The sequence below is a fragment of the Notothenia rossii genome, assembly GCF_949606895.1.
Source record: "Notothenia rossii genome assembly, chromosome: 8".
Taxonomy (NCBI): Eukaryota; Metazoa; Chordata; class Actinopteri; order Perciformes; family Nototheniidae; genus Notothenia; species Notothenia rossii.
Genome location: NC_136906.1, coordinates 50,960,979 through 50,980,631, shown reverse-complemented (window position 1 = coordinate 50,980,631; position 19,653 = coordinate 50,960,979). Strand labels below are relative to the sequence as shown.

Here is a 19,653-nt window from a genome sequence, read left to right as displayed (position 1 = left end):
ACCGGTTTTCGGGCCAAAGAGCTGGTCCTGCTGCGCTGGAAACGGGAAGAACCGGTGCTTAATCGGACACTAGCCCCGAACTAGCCTTGGAACTGCTTTGATGGGAAAGGGGCATTAAACCCCTTCCCATCAAGCCGGTTGTAGTTCTAGCTCCGTGCTACGGCTCTTTTGTTTCGGAAGTGGCTCGTCTTTTTTGCCGCAGTTGTGTCACCACTGGCCAGAGCCCGATTGGTGCTACGTCATGACTAGACTATTTATTTTGCTGATTTTCTCTGCAGCGCCACTCACAACAACAACAACAATGGGGGACTGCGTTGGGTCAAGGATCATGCTGTTTTTAATCGTACTGATACAGATTAAATTAATGTACGACTTATCCAACGTTAAACTCTTCTCGAGTCCATGGGTTCATTGTTTACTAATGTGGTTCAAAGGCATTTACCGACCGCTGCAGTGATACGCTGTGTGTGTGTGTGTGTGTGTGTGTGTGTGTGTGTGTGTGTGTGTGTGTGTGTGTGTGTGTGTGTGTGTGTGTGTGTCAAAAGTTAAACATGTACAAACCACAGACTGTCATGGCGAATACAATCGCTGCTTTAATTCTGTCTTTAGGACGTTGTTGTGAGTTTGGACGGAGCAGCTACAGCAGGCCTATTCAACTGGCGGCCCGCGGGCCGGATGCGGCCCAGAACCAACTCCCGAGTGGCCCAGCCTCCCGTAGCCAAATTCCTACACTAGTACAGACCATGAACACAACACTCCGCGTTGCATAGAAACCACCAAACCACAACGCAGCACGTTTTTTGAAAGTGCATCTAGTGGTGCTAGTAACGGTGGTCCTATGATAGCAACTCTAAAACATGTCCCTTCTCAACTCTAAAGCGTAAACAGAGACAAAACGGTCATTGATCTTGTGGAGCAGATCCAAGTCAAGCTGGAACTTTTCGCTACCGACTTGAGCACGGGTCGGATGCTGCATTTTCCGACGCTCCCCAAACACATCACATCTCCGGCACAAATCACGGATATGATGACAGATTTCCTTGCGAGGTTGAAAGAGAACTTTGCCGGTCGATTGGATGGACTTGCTCTGCCCACAGACGTGATGATGGGCTTTGCCAGAGACCCCTTCACTGTTGCAATAGAGGGGGACGTATCAACCAGAGCAAAGGAAGTGGTCCCCTGCATCGACAAGGGGAAATATACACTGGAACGTATTGACATGCAGCGCACTAACGGGCCAGCGAAGTTTTGGATTGATGTCAAAAAACAGCAGTTCCCTAACGTTCAGAAAGTAGCGATCTGTGTGCTTGGTATGTTTGGATCAAAATACACATGTGAATCAAGCTTTTCACACATGAACTCAATCAAAAGTAGCACTCGCTGCTCCCTGACTGACAGCACTCTTCACCAATGTCTTAGGATTGCATTGACATCCTATGAGCCAAAAATCACTGCTCTTGTTCAAAACTAACAGAGGTGATAGTAAGCACCTAGAGTAGTTTACTATAGTAGACGTGTAGTGTAGTATTCATTCATATAGTTACCCGTATCCCTTGTTATGGGTTTCTGCACTTAAGTGTTTGACAGTTCTTTCTGTATTCATTTAAGTGCACTTTGTAATGTGTCTGGGACAAATGTGACCAAAACGTATGATTTTTTTTTTTTGTTATTACTTGAAAAGTGAAAAAATATTGCTACAGTACTACCTCTTTGTGTTGCATTGGAGCTCTTTAGCTGTTTTTTTTGTATGTGAGCAGATTTATTAAGACTGCTATTATTGTATTCAGTAAATGCGCTTTGTGATCTGCCTGGTTCAAAAAAAATAACCTGAATATTTGACTTCTAAAGCAAACAAATGCAATGCTACAACTGTGCACTTTTTTTTCAGATTCTGTTAAATTAATGCTAATTTGTTGTGTTTTTATGCACTTTTTGACGTACCTTTGTTAGATGAACAATGAATAAAAATTGCATGTTTTTCATCGCAGTAATATGTGTTGGTTTAAAATGTGTCACTACCCGATTTTTACAGGCCGCTGAATGTCTGGCCCAGCTGAATTTTGTAGTTATAAAATCTGGCCCAACTGAATGTGTAGTTGAATAGCCCTGAGCTACAGGTTAGTTTTGCCTGATTGATCCATTCAGAAAACAGACTTGGCAAAGCATTAATTCATGTTTTTTACTAACCGGTATCAGTATGTAGTTACTTCAGCATCATTTTGAAACGTGTATTACAATTAAATCACTGTAAAATAGGTTAATGTTGTCGTAGTTGGTTTCTACCACAGTATTTACATTGAAATAAGCCCCGCCCCCTCTCCAGCACGTCCTGTTTGAATGACAGGAGTAAACACAGATGACGGCTGCGATGAAATTCCAGTGGTTAGAGCAATGAGAATATTCGCATCGCGTCCGTTGTGAACGCAGCATAATGCAGTTCAGAAAACACTGTTCTGACGCTTTTAAAGCAACTTCGAGATTTTAGCAGTGTGAGGGGCACACAGGCCATGGTGGCCGTAGGACGTACAATTATTTGTTGGGCAAAACGGCCATGGCTGCCGTGAAAATCCTACCCTGCTCGCCGCACAGTGAAGCATTCCCACTTTGACGTCACTTCCGGCTTCCCCCAAAAACTTCAAAATGAGTCGAAGGAATTTCCCCGCGATGTTCGAAATTATTCATATTTATCGGAACGGTATCGCACCTTCTTTTTTAAACGGACGGTTCAAGATGACTAGTAGCCCAATATTTCATTGCACAACAGTTGTTGGGAGGCTGTCACAGGCTCTTTAAGGCTGCTGGAAAGCAGTAACTCACTCTCTGACTGCCACACAAGCAACATCCACTGATGCATGTCCTCCATCCCTATAAGTAAATGTGTTTCAGTCTGAATTGACCCTGTTTCGCATCACAACGCTGTTATTAAAGTTTCTCTGGTATTAGACAGGGGATGTAACATAGCAACAAAGCTAAACTGACTGTCTTGACTACTTGTTGCTATCCTATTGTGGCATAAGCCGTTTTCTACAGGCACATTTTACCAGCCGCTGAGGCAGTGTGCTTCTCATCACCACAGTCTTTTAGCGTTAAAAGTAAGCTAACTATAAAAGGCATCACACTATGCCTGGTTAGTGTTGCGTAGGGTTGGGTACCGAGAACCGGTTCCGGTTTGAAACCGGTTCCAACATTTCGATTCCAACGGCATCATTTAGACATGTGAATTTCGGTTCCGCTTTTCGATGCCTGAGGAAATGTTTCTCGCCGCTCTCCGTAGCCTACTGTATGACTGCGGCGGGGCGGGAAATGTAGCATTGTACCTACACTTCCTACAGCCCTGTACGATGGGCACTGTAAGTGATGAAAATGGGGGATGTTGGCTTATCTGGCACCCGCAGCTCACAGCCAAAGTGCGAGTGAGCGTGGGAGCGAGCGAGGGAGAAAGGGAGGGTGCACCGGTACCAGCGCTGTTGTTATTAGCATCTGGTGCTAGCTGCTCTAACGGAAGAAGAAGATGTTTCTACAATGTGCAGGGAGAGTCCTCTCCAGTCAGACTGAGAGGCTGATAACTACAGCTCAGTGAGGTAAAGAACTCTTGAGTGTTTAGATAGTTCACTTTAGTCTAAGTTATCTCAGTGGGTCTCAAACGTTTTGATCACAATTTATGTAAACGCATATTTCCAAGGCACTCCTTTATAATTATTGGGATAAAACGGGTTTGAAATCATTCCAATGTATACGATAGGACAGTAAACCAGACGTATCGTTTTAAACTGGAAAGATAAAAAAAATATGCATAAATAAAATAGTAAGATATGAATGAACAACAAAAATAAAACACGTTACATGTATTTGTTATTGGCTATGGTAGGTAATATACTTATTTAATTATTCAAATGTAAACCGATCTTTTTCATATGGGTGTTTAGAGTTGTACCCCCTAGATCTAGTTTCTAGTAATTCTGCTAAAAGTCCACCAGATTGAAACATTTCACTTCAAAATGGTCAAACATTTCTTCCCGGTATGCCTGAGAAGGCAGATATGCTTGTTTTTCTCAACAAGAACTGTTTTTAAATGGGATGGGGGGGTGCCTTTAAAAGTTGGACTGTTGCACTCTTGTAGCTTCAGTGGTTCTCAGGTTACAGTTACATAGCAGTGAATATAAACAGACTAATTAATGTGACTATTACTGTAAACTAACCTGTGTAAAAGTTTCTCGAATAAATGTAAAAATAATTTGGTGGAAGAAGCATGTATCATTTTTTTACCCTGCCCCTCAAAGAATCGAAAAGGAGAACCGTTAAGAACCGGAATAGAAAAGTAGTATCAGAATCGTGGAAATTCAAACGATACCCATCCCTAGTGTTGCGGGTCTATATATGTGTGTGTTTTTTTATACGTTTGTAGTCATGTTCTGGTCACTTTGCTCAGCGCTACTGCTTGTTACAACTTTTCTTCTCTTCGCCATACTTACCATGAACTGTTATTGCTCAAGTTAATCTGACCTAGCCTCGTATTTGGTTCTTGACGAGCAGTTTTTTGGTGCCAGAAGAACCGGTTTTAGTCGCCAAGAGCCGGTTCCACTACGGGGGAAACAAGGAAGAAATGGTTCGCCTTGAACCGGTTTAATGAGAAAGGTGTATTCCGATGCTTGGACTGTAAAGTTGGGTGTTGGGTTTTCATTTACTTTCTGTTCATTTTGTTTGTGTGATCTAACAGAATGAGTTGCAAAATAAAATGGCCAACTTGAAGAAGACTGTTGAAGCCTCTGAGCTTCAGTGTCTGGATCTGCAGGTAAGACAACATGCCCCAAGTGTAGACTTTTTTGTTTATTTGGAAATATATGATTTGTATTCTTAATATAACTATTACAAGCCACACTTAGTTGTTGCAATTTTGTTAAATAGTATTTTAACTTTTGTGTTTACAAGAACAAACTGCAAACTCTGACTGTTGAGCTGAAGAAGAAAACTGAATTTGCACTGGAACTTCAGAGTATGGTATGTCTTGTCCCATTTGAACATTGTGAAGTTGCAACTTCTAGCTTCTCTTTTGACAAACTGTTATAGTTATCTACATTTAGCCGATTCCTTAAGTTACGTAATGTGTGGTTATAATCTACAAGCAAACATGATTATTACCAGGGACATTTAGGTGAGATGTCTTTGGTTAAAATGTCTGCAGTATAGTGTTTCTGAGCTTTAAATGCATTTATAAAAACATTTTTACACAATTCTGATTGGATTTATTCGCCTAAATACTTAATTATTCTGTTTGCATGGCAAATTAGTATTACAATGCAAATATAATTTCCTAAATAATGGTAGGAAAATTAGGAAAGGCCAAATATTTTTCCCATCAAGTCTGCTATGCTTAAAAAAGGAGTTTAGACTGTGAACTGCTTAAGATCTGAGTTGTTTGCATGTGACATATTGAGCTGACTTAGTCTGTGATGTTTCCCTCCTTGCAGAGCGCTAAGGACCTAGTGCAGGAGGTGGAGAAGCTGCAACGCTCTCTGGGTGACGCGGAGGGCCTCAGCAGGGATACAAAGAAGGAGTGGGCTGTCCTGCGCAGTGAACACATGGCTGTGGAGGAGATGAATGTAAGTGGGGAAAAATGAACTCACTTAAAGGTACCATGTCATGCTTTTCCGGTTATTATCCGTCCCCTTTGGTGTTATGAAGGTTTTTCTGCATGTAAACGGTGTGCAGAGTCAAAACCCTGAAAGTACACCCGGAACTAAATGGGCCAATCCGTGGAGCCGTTACGTTATGTCCGTGGAGCCGTTACGTTAAGCCCCCGCTGATTGGTCCAAATTGACCTATCCACACACACACTCAGTGCAGGCAGCTCTGCTGATTTCTGCTCCCTGCTGCAGGCTGACAGTTGGGATCGTGGCAAAATTCTCTCTGCAGACCCATTCTCGCAGCGTTTATCAACCTATAAACCTTCTTCTTACTCAATATCAAGCCACACTTATTGTTTTTATTTCGACTGTGACTTTGTGTGTGTTCAGGTTGAGTTTGGCTGTGTATCGCTAAACAAGGAAATCACGGAGGGGGAGGGGGGGGGGGGGAGCTGTTTAGTGGAGAAAGTGAATACTGCTGAATACACATACTTTACAGAGATGCTGTATACGAAACCAATGTGAATTCCACAGTATTTTTAGTATACCTCAACAATGGAATTATGATCAGTGGAAATGGCCATGACATGGGACCTTTAAAATGTTATAGGTGTTTTGAATAAACCTATGGCTGATTTGGTACCACTTTACAATAAGGCTACCCTTATAAAGGATCCATAAAGGGTCTATAATTAGGTTATTAATTAGATTGTAAACACTTTATTAATCATTAAGAACCATTTATAAACCAGTTCTAACATAGTTTTCATACATCAACACAGGCTCACTATTTGGCAAGATGACTTACATAGTCTACACTACAGGCATTGAAAAATGCTTTCAATGCTTCGCCCATTCACTTGAATGGGGTGACGTAGAAGATTTTTAATCTTCGCCGAACTGTATTGTGGGGAGCATGGCTTTGCAAGCATCACGAGCATCTACCGGCATCAAAAGTTGAACAATGTTCAACTTTTGAGGCTCGATGCTTGGCATCAGCCAATCAAATCCCGTTTATGCAATTCCTGCCAGTGCAAGCGCTAGCCAATCAAACCGCGTGCTGGGAGAGCCAGACCGCAGTTCATTTTCTCATTTTCCAAACGAGATATTACGGTAGCAAAACACCCGGTTCTTTACGACCAGAACTATTTACCGGGATACAAACCGGAGGAACCAGGCATGGAGGGAGGTGACAGAGACAGTGGGTGAAACTGGTAGGTTTTTCGCCTGTTTGGAGAGTTTATATCCAGTTTACTTTGTTTTAACATTGCTATTGCTTTGTATGTCGGGGGCGGGAGATTCATGTTGTTGGTCGCGTTGCTCGCAAAAAATCGCCAAACTTCAGACACGCCCAGCTTCAAGATTTTTTGATGCCTGTAGTGTAGATGGGCCGTAAGCCTTATATTGGCTACTTAGCGAAAATCAACTCAGTGAGCAACAGATACCAAGGATGCTGGCTGATAAAGAAGATGAAGAAAGCTAGGTAGCCAATATAAGACCCCTAGATTCCACCGGGTCCGTCTGCGTCGCGTTACGGCTGCCGTTTTGGTCCAGCCTCCTCCGGCGTCATACCCTACCGGGTGCGTTTTAGAAGTGTGTGTATATATATATATATATATATATATATATATATATATATATATATATATATATATATATATATATATATATATATATATATATATATATATCTTTTTCAAGAGAGTCCTTGCCCAAGAATGGTAACAGCACAGTTTCAGACAGTTTTAAAGTTACAGACAATTAAAAAAAAAAAAAAAAAAATCACAACACAGTCACACACCAAGTTTAGCCAAAGCATTTACAGACACAGCGGCCTGCTTCAAGGTCAGTTAAAGTGGCTCTGAGTGTTTCTAATGAGACCAGCTCTCTGAGTTTCAGCTCAGTTTGAAGCAGGTTCCAAGCCTGAGGGGCAGCGTAACTGAACGCCCTTTTCCCAAGTTCAGTACGGACCTTTGGTACAGTTAAAAGGAAAAGGTTCTCGGAGCAAAGCCGATAGGATCCTGTGCATTTTCTATTTATGTACATCCGTAGATAAGGGGGAAGAGCACCACGAATAGCCTTGTATATAAGGATGTGCCAATGTTTCAGTCTACGCGTGGTCAGGAAAGACCATCCAACACGAGTGTATAGATTGCAGTGGTGCGTCAAGGATCTGAGGTTTGTGATGAATCTCAATGCACCGTGGTAGACGGTGTCCAGCGAGTGAAGGCACTGAGAAGATAAATTCATATAAACCACATCTCCATAATCCAGCACAGACAGAAAGGTTGCAGACACTAGTCTCTTTTCGGCCTCATACGAAAAACAAGACTTGTTTCTAAAGAAAAAAAACTAATTTTATTCTTAATTTTTTCAAGAGTTTCACAATGTGTGGTTTAAAAGAAAGCGAATTGTCAATTATAATTCCAAGATACTTATACTGCAACACAGATTCAATCTCCGTCCCCTGCAAGGTGGTGATAGGAGGAAGGTTCAAGACCTTGGGTTTTGCTTTCGAGAACATCATTAGATTTGTCTTGGCAGCATTTAAAACAAGTTTCAAATCACACATGTTGGATTGTACAATGTTAAAAGCATTCTGGAGCTGACAAAGAGCCTGCTTCGGGGAGGACGCAGAACAATAAATAACTGTATCATCAGCATAAAAATGCAAATTTGCATTCAAAGCATTGTTATTAAGACTGTTAATGTAAATAATAAATAACAATGGTCCTAAAACAGATCCCTGTGGCACACCCTTGGATACCTGAAGAGATGTTGAAGTTAAGCCTTCTGCCCGCACACACTGTGATCTGCATGAAAGATTGTTCTCGAACCAACAGACAGCCTTACCTGAAAGACCGATACTAACAAGTCTTTGTAACAGTAAGGCATGATCCACTGTGTCAAAAGCCTTTGACAAGTCAATAAAAAGTGCTGTGTAATGCTCTCTATTGTCTAAGAAGTAAATAAGATAATTTACTGCTTTTTAAGGCATAATAATATTATTTTATCTCCTTTGATAATATTTGTCCAATATTGTACATTTTCAAAGTTTCAAGTCCAACTCTCCTGCCCTCAAAGTGCAGAAAGACCTTCAGAAGGTCAAAACCCCTCCTGCAAGCTTCCTTTTTTTTGGTCAATAAGTTAAAGACATAAATTGCCAAAATAAAAGATCATTTTGGTAAAAGAAGGAATATCTTCCAAAAATATAATTCAAATTGGAGGACATTCTTTTTATCCAACCATATTTGTGCAAGTATGGAAGGAAAATAAACATATTTTGTATTGATTTTTAGTTATTGGTGTCGGCTGGTCAAAGGTCACTTTTATTTAAAAGTTGAATTGCATGCCTTTTTCAGGGTTCCCGCGGGGTCTTAAAAAGTCTTAAATTTGATAATCCGAATTTAAGGCCTTAAAAAGGTCTTAAATATAACTAAAACAATAAGAAAGGTCTTAAATATGATTTAGAAGGTCTTAAAAATGATCGGATTTGAAAAGTACTTCTGTGTTGTGATGGCGTCTAAATGTGTTTTGAGGGAAATGTCCGGGCTGCAAAGTAACCAGTAGAGTAATAGCCTTTCAGTTCCCCCCAACAATTTGTATTGAATTAAATCAACATGGAACCAGTCATCACTAACTTTCTTTCCCCCGATCCCTTATTGGAGAACACCCAGCTAGTAACCTAGCAACCAAGCTTCAGCTAGCGGCAGTCAGAAACTCATGTATCTTCGAATCTACTTACAAATTAATATGGGGAAGTGTCAGTTTAACCGTATTTGGTAGGAATACATCTAATTTAGTGCTTGGTTGAAACCAGTGGAGGGAACGTGTTTGAAGCCCGCCGCACCTTTTTGCAAAAATAAATGAGTGTTTGTTTTGCTAATGTAGCGTTAGCTAGTGGAGCGTTAGCTAGTGCAGCAGTTCCCACAACAACACCGGGGGACCACCGGGCGACGTTTGGGTGTACGTCAACCCTAAAAGCGAAGGTGCTGTCGACGCTAAATACCGTAGCTAAACACCGAACATACAACAGCAACGATGAAATAGTGTAGCCAAGGCAGCAGAGCTCTGAATATAGCTCTTGTCTGTCTCACTCACTCACTCACTCACTCACTCACTCACTCACTCACTCACTCACACCAGGGTGTCCGCGGGGTCTTAAAAAGTATTAAAAGTTGATAAATCAATTTAGCGAAAATTAAGGCTTTTAAAAAGTATTAAACAGCATTTTCCAAGGTATTAAGAAGTCCCACAGCAACGACAACAGGAAACACCCTTTAATTTACTGAAACGACATGTCGGGAAACCCCCTCAAGGCGGCCCCCATAGCGCGCCGTAAAATGCTGCTTCTCATTTTAAGTTTCGTTGCCTTGCTCCGCTCTGTGGGGGGGGGGGGGGGGTCCCAAGGTGGGTAGACCGGCATACGCAACGCTCTGGGGGTCCAACGCCTCCGTGTGTAAGCCCTATATATGATCATTTTCTGATTAAGATGAAATAGCCCGCCTCCCTCTCCCAACGTCTCCTGCTGCTGCTGGACTGTCAGAAGAGGGGGAGGAAAAGAGAGGCACGCACCGTTTATTAAACATTATTATACAGAGAACAGAGTCGTCATCATTTTGTTTTAAAGCTCAATAAATAACAAAGAAGACCTCTGATCCGCACTTTTCTAATTTTGTACGGAAGATTTAAACTTTAACGGACATGTTGACCGGCGGAACATTTTTTTAACGGAAACTGCCGCACGGTTCCCTCGTCCCTTGGAAGAGGCGGAGAGGTGGGTGTTTTTCATCTGCTGGTGGACTACCTGAGAGATATACAGCAGGAGAACACGTCGTACACCGCGGAGAATAAACAGAAGGGAAACCATGCTCCGGGGTCTTCTACGCTGCTTTTGGTGTATTTTGTGGCGGCAGCAGCGCCACTTACAGGCCTGGCATATGTACTACAGCGTTTCCAGCATTTCCAGCGGTCTAGTGTGAACGGACACGTTAATGAATAAAATGCGTGTGAACGGAAGACTTTTCTGCGTTTGCGTATGAGTTTTACCGTATGCGTCCTCGTGGGGCCGGGGTCTAAGCCAAACTATATCCGGTCACAGAGATCTGCTATTTTAAAGTAAAGTCAACACATCTAAATATAGTCTATATTAAGAACGAGAAAAGTCTCAACATATATATCGTTTTTTGTAAACATATGACAAATGTGTGAGGGTGAAGACGTCCGAGCATCGTCCTATGTGCCAGGGCTTAGCCCCGGACAGCCCCTGCCCAATTTAACCCCTGGGTATTTGTGAGGGAGCTCCTATATGGCATTACCCCGCTGAAGCTCACCAAAGTTTAATATAATTCATAGTTCAAAGTTTTGTCAATTTTTTCGTTTATTGGTCAAATATTGGTTTCTAATGGTTTCTGAGGAGTTTTACTGGAATGAAAGAGCACAGAGTACAGAAGCAACAAAGCAGCATACTGCATTAAACCTGACCTTCACAGAGAGGTTGAAGTTCATGTGGAAAGGAGGCTTCAGTAGTCTGTCTGCACTCTGTTTAGTTTTGCTATCTTACAATCAATATAATAAATGTGAGGTAAAGTGTGTCGCCAATGTAACCGGTTAGAACTCAAATTTGCGATGAGGTCTTAAAATGTATGGAAAGGGTCTTAAAAAAGGTCTTAAAAGGTATTAAATTTGACCCCAGGATTTCTGCATATACCCTGCGCACACACACACACACACACACACACACACACACACACACACACACACACACACACACGGGCTGCTCGATTATGGCAATAATCACGATTTATGTTGGTCAATAAGATTATTCATTGACTTTGAAAACATCCATTTATTGAACTTTAAAACAAATAATAATTTGAACAGTATCTTTTTAACTGTTGATTACCCTGAATGTATAATTCAACTGAAAAACCAATACAAAAAATAATTAAATAAATTATACATTTAAATAAATAATATAAAAATAATAAATACCAATAAACAAGATCAACAAATATTTTGGAGCGCACTTCCACAAGCTATTTAACATATATAAATATGATAAATACATATAAATTAGACAAAAATTAATTAGATCAAATATGTTGTAGTGCACGGTCACAACCTAGCAAAGCTAAATAATAGGTTTTTTTCGATTATGTTGTTTTTGTAATTGTGGCAGGCCAAAATTGTAATTGCGATTAAAATACGATTTAATTGCACAGCCCAGACACACAGACACACTTTTTGGCTAACACGGTTCTGTACTGTTATGCTGTTATGTTCAGTCATTGTTCTTATGTTGAACATGAATACATTTGCTTTGTAAGTAATTATGGGATGTATTTCTTCTTTCATAGCAATGTTCCTTCATACTTTCTTGCCTTGAAATAGGTCTTAAAATCTATTCAAAGTGGTCTTAAAAAGGTCTTTAAAAAGTCTTAAATTTGAGTTGACGAAACCTGCAGGAACCCTGCTTTTTATTACTATTTTTAAATCTAATGTGTCTTGTCATTATCTCCTTTCCAGCTGATTCTGAGTGCCAACCATGAGAAGATGGAAGCTGAGGTGAGAAGCCTGCGCTGTGAACTCGACACAGAGAAGACGCGCTTCAGAAAGATGCAGAGCGATCTCCAAAAAGAGCTGAATGTGGTATTTGACGAGAACACAAAGCTCACCTCACTGCTGGATGGAAAAGTACCACAAAGTAGGTTCAAAGTCAGGTTTTTATAAGAGTAGACATTCAATCTGTGGAATGACATCAGAGTTGTAAGATGTTTTTTGTCCTAGATCTGATAGAAAGCATGGAGCTTGAAAGGAGAGTGGCCCAGCTCAGCAGAGAGCTGACGGTGTCTGAGGAAGCAGAGGGAGCGCTCAAAGCTGAGCTGGCCTCTTTCCAGACTCTTCCAGAGAAGTTGGACAGTCTGATGAAGCAGGTGAGTCCTCCATTCATCCTCCATGGACAGTAGGACATCAGAATCAGTCGGGTGTCGCTGCGGCTTAATCCAAGCTATACATGGATTTATAAATTAAAAAAATGTTTGGCTGATTTAATAAATAAAAACTCATCGTAACTCGGCAAAGTTCGGAACAGGGGTTTTTCAAAGTCTTATTCTCCATCCATCCATCTTCTCCTGCTTATCCGTGATCGGGTCGCGGAGGTAGCAGTTCCAGCAGAGAGCCCCAAACTTTCTTTTCCCTGGCCACATCAACCAGCTCTGACTGGGGGATCCCAAGGCGCTCCCAGGCCAGCGAAGAGATATAATCCCTCCACCTTGTCCTAGGTCTACCCCTTGGTCTCTTCCCAGCTGGACATGCCTGGAACACTTCCCTAGGGAGACGCCCAGGTGGCATCCTAACTAGGTGCCCGAACCACCTCAACTGGCTCCTTTCGACGCGGAGGAGGAGCGGTTCAACTCCGAGTCCTTCCCGGATGACCGAACTTCTCACCTTATCCCTAAGGGAGACGCCAGCCACCCTGCGGAGAAAAACCATCTCGGCCGCTTGTACCCGCGATCTCGTTCTTTCGGTCATGACCCAGTCTTATTCTGACTATTAAAATAGTATCACTTAATTCAAATGATAAATACTTAAAGGTTCCATGTCATGCTTTTCTGGTTATTACCCGTCCCCTCGTGTGTTATGTAGCTTGTTCTGCATGTAAACCAGGGGTGGGGAACCTCCGGCCCCCGGGCCGTATTCGGCCCGCGAGACAATTTGATACGGCCCTCGAGGTAACGCACGCAAAAAAATAAAAAATCTAGACTGCAGAATAATTAAACAAGCGCAGTGTTTCCCCTAGGTTTACTGCCTTGGCAGGGTGCTGCTCGGGTACCCCGACAATTTTTTTGTATCCTCTGGAGCAGAGAGAGGAGCTGTGGATTATTGTTATTGATATCGTACAGTAACAAAGTATTTGTACATTACAAAGTAATACAGTACAGTGTTACACTGTACTGTATTACTTTTATTCAAACTGTATTCCCTTCTCATGTAGCCTACACTTCTTCCTTTCATTGATACATTTAAATCACCTAACTACAGCAGATAACATACCTGCTGCAACTTTGTGCTGCTGCTGCTTCTCTCTGCCTCATCCTCTATTGCTCGAGGCAGCTCCACCTCATCTGATCTCTGATATGAAAGCAATCGTGTTATGATCATATTGAGCTATTGGTGTGAGTCTAACATTAAACAAGCAGTCTGCTTGTCATTAGTGCTGTAGCGATACACTAATCTCACAATACGATACGATACACGATATTGAGCTCACGATATTCAGCCAACGATACGATTCGATATAATTCGATACACTTACATAATTTTCTGAAAGATTTTAAAGGGACAGTGTGATTTTGGTGACATCTTGTGAGTGTTCCATTGACTTGGATTGAATTAATTCAACTGAAAACTGAAAGCATCAATTATACAATATATGGCTCTGACTGGACAGAGAGTCTACAGCTTGCAAATGCTGGAGAAAATGACTCAAAAGATGTGGTGAGAAAATTTGTTTCATTTATTGAAACAGTGCCAACTGTAGCTTACAAGCCTTTGAAACGTAAGTACATAAAGTGCAGTATCACAATGGACAATGGAGAATTAAAAGGTGCAGCAGGTGGCCTGTTCTGAACAGATTCTTTTACAGCATTTTTAGCTGAAACACAGAATATGAGGTAGCCAATAATTCAAGTCACTAAGAACAACATTTAATGTAAAATGTACCTGCCAATAATTCAAGTCCAAAGGATTAACATTTATGCCAAAAACACTAAACAGAAAGGCTCCTCTCTACATAACTGCATCTACATTCTCTTCAGATTTTTGTTCAGGAATATAATCTGATCAACGTGGTCTGGGAGAAGTGCACTTCTCTGAGCAGTGACGATGGCCCATTCCTAAACCACACCCTACCCCTCCGTTTGCGCGTTCACGCGGAGGGTCCGCCTACGAGTGTGGAGCGGTGTGGAGGGGGAGTGGGCTATCAAGCCCTCAAACAGCGAGTCTGCAGCGGTGCTGACTTGAGACCGGTCTCTACCTGACCGGAGTCGTGCTGTGTGTGTCCGCTGCTGTCAAGCTGTTAACAAGTAGTTCCAGCAAACATCCACTGATAAACTGCGATGTTAACAACCTCATGATAACCTCATATGTTTTAACTTAGGATCATACCTGTGTTTAGTCTAGAAAAAGGTAAATGTGTGCATTTTATTATAAAGTTGTGTATATTTACAGACCGTTGCAAAAACAAAGAAGCTTATAAACATCAGGTTTAAAACTAAAAGAGCTTTGAAACACAATGAAAGATGTTAGGAGTTTTATTTGAGTTATTAATTTAAAGGCCATGTAATGCATCTAACACAGGTGTTTTTTAACATGTAGTTTAGATATCACCAGAATAAAAATAAATACAAATGTTTAAAGTTTCGTCATAATTAAATGACATATACGTTAAAAACCGATGTTGGTTCCGAAGTTTGCCGAGTACGCCCCCGATCACTCCCGAACGAGCGGTGACGTCACACGTGGCAAACATTGCCATTTGATCAAATCAGTCCAAATGGCAAGCAACGCGATAACTTCAGACAGCGACAGCGACAGCGATCATTCAAGCTCAGATTCAGTGGGTTATCTGGATTCAGTTACAGAAGTAGAGAGTGAACCAGCTAGCCTTTCACTTCAAGGCATTTTGCCTTATAAGTACGAGCCTCCTGCCCAGCAATCGAACAACGAGGCAGAAACTTGTGAAAGAGAAGCGGATTCCGCAGCCGGCGAGACTCGAGTCGGCAATACTGAATGGTAAATTCTGTTTTATTTAGTTTGACCTGCACTAAATGTCGATCTTAATTTGTCATCTGTTCCTCACACGTCCGGCAGATATTGTTTTGTTTTTTAATGTTATGTACAATATTCAGGTGTACATGTCAATGCTGTGAAAGCATGCCCACTGCAGATGAATGTGTATGCTGCAGAGAGATCTGGCAGGTGATGGAACAAATAGACAGTTTGCAACCTACTGACCAGATAGCAGAGTCCTGCATCGGGTCGGGTATCCGCGGGTACCCGACGGGTGACCCGCAAAAAAGGTGATTTGCGGGTGGTATTTTTTCAAACGCTTTTTTCCGGGTTCGCTTCTGGGTAAAACAAAGATGATGCGGGTCCGGTTGCGGGTGTTGCATAATAAATATATTTAAACAATAATAATTTAGTTTAATGTTTAAATCCTCAGACCTCTCCTCCGCGGTACCGAGCATAATCATAACCTCTGCAGTGCATCTATCTGCTGCTGAGCGCACCACATTCTGAATGGCTGAGGTGAAGCTCTCTATAGCGGAGAATACAGCATTTTCAATAACTCTTCCTCAAGAGCAAAATCCAACGTCTGGGAGGCTTTTGGTGTCATCCTAGATGGAGAAAATAAACAACATCCCAGGCTTTTTGAGCCAAATATGCAACTGCGTGTGTTAATAATTGCACGTTGTCACTGCTTATATATATGCGGGTTCGGGTCGGGTTGCGGATCATGTGCCGGCGGGTCGGGTCGGGTTGCGGGACTAATTGGCAATATGTGCGGGTAGCGGGGCGGGTTCGGTACTGCACGTCACGGGTGCGGGGCGGGAGCGGGTCTTGAAAATCAGACCCGTGCAGGACTCTGCCAGATAGAAGACACCGACGAGAAACCAAGGTGCATTATTAGCCACCCAGGCTTTAGAGAAGGCTGTCTCAGTGTTTGGACACTGAAAATAGCGTATCTTCAATACAAACAACAACACAGAGCAGTTGATGGCCCACTACACCAGTAAGTAAATATTGATTGACCCAACTGCCTATTGCAGCTTTGCTTTCATATAATACTTTTAGTCGCTACAGATATGGTACACTTTTAAAGATACCATTAAACTCTTTCAAGCCGTCAAAAACAGCTTGGCTTTTATTTTTTCTGTGTATGCAAGTTCAATGTATGCTTGAGAAAAGAAACAACTACACATGTGAGGAAATATATAAGAGGTCTATGATTCTGTCAAGCAGTCATGTATAACCTCATATTTATTTTGTACAAGTAAAATACAAATATCATGTTATAAGCCAATTTGTAACAATTGCTACATAATAGTAGGCTACTACATAACATTTTATTTTTCTCCAAATATATTTATAATCTGTATACTTTTTTTTCATTAGGAAGTATCGATATACAGCTTATCGACAGTTTGTACGTTGGTGCTGGGGTGTAGGCCTACTCGGCCCAAAAATCAGAGTCCCGCTGCATGTGCTGTAACCGAGATACGGAAGACTTACCCTGAGCCGGGAGGCCGCTATCAGGGATTTCAATGGCCAAATCTGTAATTTGACATAAGTCATGCAGCTGAACTGGTTAAAATGGTTTCGCATGATGTAAATAATTTACAAAGTACATCATTTACAATATTATTTTTCCAAAGAAACATGTAAATATAACAACATTTTCCAAATCACAAATTTGTAAGATTGTATTAATTTACTGTTTGATAAATAAAAAAGGGTTCTTTTGTTAATTTTTCACTTGTAACATTTTATCTTTATTGCAGTGTACATTAGTCTATTTTGGTATATGTGCGAGCCCACAAATAATTAAAAGTGGTAAAAATAATAAAGATATTCAGACGTAATTCATTTTTGGCCTTACTTATTTCACTTCAACTTTTATATATTTCAGTCACTAGGCAAGTTCACTGTACTCTGGTGACATTTAGCTCAAGCTGGCATAACACCTGTAGTAACTTAATTCTGACCCGAGTTTTGTGCACAATCTTCCAGCACCCATGATCAATGTTTATAGCAATCAGGAAACATTCACAGCTCACAACTACACATCGCTTCCCCATCATGAATTGTTAGATAAAAAAAGGTTTAGCGAGGTCCGGTTACACATATGTTGAGCGAAAATAGCGGAAGGATACAAAACAAACAATCCAGACGAGGCTGGTGTTTGCCACGTGTGACGTCACACAGCTGGGTTAATGGCTGGCAAGCTTTTCGCTACCGGAGCGGAATAACACGGGAAAGTGGCACACATTTCATGTTATTTGGGGGGTATTTATGGAAAGAATCATTGATGTTGATATGTCAAATGAAACAGTGGAAAGTGATGAAGCGATTTATTAACACAGAATAACTTTTATTTTGGACATTACATGGACTTTAAACTTTTTGTCTAAGAGATGCTGATTTGAAACCGTTGTTACATACAGTTACGGCATTTCCTGTTTCTGCCGGAGAGAGGGGAGGCCGTCCCAAAGCTTGCTGCTATATTTACTCCCTCCATCTGACAGGAGGGAGCCTCGTTGAGCTGCGAGTGTGGCTACAGACGGAGTTCACTCTGTCGAGGGAGTGGTTTGGGATTGGGCCGATATCTCCGGCGGTAGAGAAGACCCTCTCCAGTGTGGTTAATGTTTGCCGCCATTCTCCTGAACCGCTTCGCACTCACTGCGAGAAGAAGACACCGGCGTCTGTGACACTGTGTATCTAGAAATGCTCTACAGCGACACTAGCGGCTCGGCTGGCTGACGTAATCGCTCTTCATGCAAAGCGAATGGGGGGGAATGGGCAGCGAGCAGAGTGCCAGGCGGAACACGGGGGATTTGAATGGGAGTTAATGTATCGATACCCGCGGCTGAAATATCGATACTTTCTCGGGAAACAAAATATCGATATATATCGCAGGATCGATTAAATTGCACAGCCCTACTTGTCATACATTGCTGACGATACATTTTAAGTTGCAATTTGTTGAGTCACTGCCGCTAAATGCCGGTAGCATCAAGCTAGCAAATCCTGCATTAGCCTCACATCAACAGGTGTAGACAGAACATCCAATTATCCTGAGCTAATTTACTGAATAAACCAACTCACATCCTGTCTTTTCACCCAACTCATTAGACTATTCTCCTGCTGGCGTTTCGTTGTTGTTTACTGTCAAATTCAATACTGTAGTTCAAAACCGCGGTACCTGCTCACCAGCTGTGAGCTATTTTTAGAATGCGCACGCTACGTTCGTTGTCGCGTTCGCGCGCGTCCACCTGGTTAGGCTGTGTGTGTCCTTCTCCTCCGTGACGATAACGGCTTGCGGTTAAAAACATAATAATAAACTAATTTGAAACTGGGGGTGGGGACACACAAGCGGGCAGACGGCAGAGCTCGGGGCAATAATGCAGATTTGTTTGACTTTTTTTATACGTTGTTATTCTCCTCCTTTCCTCCGCTCTTGTCTCTGATTGTGAGTGTGTGCATTCGTGTGTGGGGGTGGGGAGCGGAGCGGAGCAGAGCCCCGCCCTTCAGAAACAGAGCGGAGGGAGAATGTGAATACGCAAAGCAGTGGACACTGAAACATGCACATACATTGGATAAATAACATAGGTGTTTAGTTTATTTAATAAAAGAGCACATGTTCATGTGAAAAGTGACCGTAGATGGATAATTGCAGTTGCAATTTGGTGCTCTATATATATATATATATATATATATATATATATATATATATATATTTTTTTTTTAAATAAGGAGCTGTACACATGCCGCAGTTTTTGCGTGACTGTGTCTTTAGTTGAAAGCCCGGTGGCGATCTGTTCATCTGTCATACTGATCATACAGTCAATAACTTTGTTGTTATTAGCATCTGGTTAGCTAGCTATGCTAACGAATATAAAAAGCTGTTTCTACAACCAGTGAGGTAAAGGCACATCTTTATATGATCATTACAGTTATAAAAAAATAGGAGAATAAAGTAAACGGGTATAAAATACTATGACGGTAAAAAAAGTTGTTATTAATAAACAATAATACAGTTTGAAAGGGGAATGATTTGTAAAATATCCATAAAGAAAAAGAAATCTGCTTCCAGTTCTGTTTCATATGGGTGTTGACAGATGTAGCCATAAATCTCTTCATTTTGCTCTCAAAGTGCACCAGATTGATGCTTTTAACTTCAATATTTAAAAAAAAAAATCTTCCTGGGGGAGCATGTCACCAGACCCCCCTAGAGGGGGTGGGGTCC

The 19,653-nt window shown here is 41.6% G+C and overlaps 1 protein-coding gene and 1 long non-coding RNA gene across 6 annotated transcripts in view; one reads left to right on the top strand and one right to left on the bottom strand.

Annotated features, from left to right (window-relative positions):
• Positions 1–19,653, top strand: part of cenpe (centromere protein E) — a 111,196-nt gene that overhangs the window by 24,594 nt on the left and 66,949 nt on the right. For all 5 annotated transcript variants that reach the window (XM_079646204.1, XM_079646205.1, XM_079646203.1 and 2 more), the window contains exons 19-23: positions 4,718–4,792; positions 4,930–4,998; positions 5,469–5,600; positions 12,153–12,330; positions 12,414–12,559. In XM_079646204.1, coding sequence (XP_079502330.1) covers positions 4,718–4,792; positions 4,930–4,998; positions 5,469–5,600; positions 12,153–12,330; positions 12,414–12,559 — 600 coding nt within the window. The remainder of the gene's footprint in view (positions 1–4,717; positions 4,793–4,929; positions 4,999–5,468; positions 5,601–12,152; positions 12,331–12,413; positions 12,560–19,653) is intronic.
• LOC307016869 overlaps positions 1–19,653 on the bottom strand; it is a 305,672-nt gene that overhangs the window by 261,105 nt on the left and 24,914 nt on the right. The window lies entirely within an intron of this gene.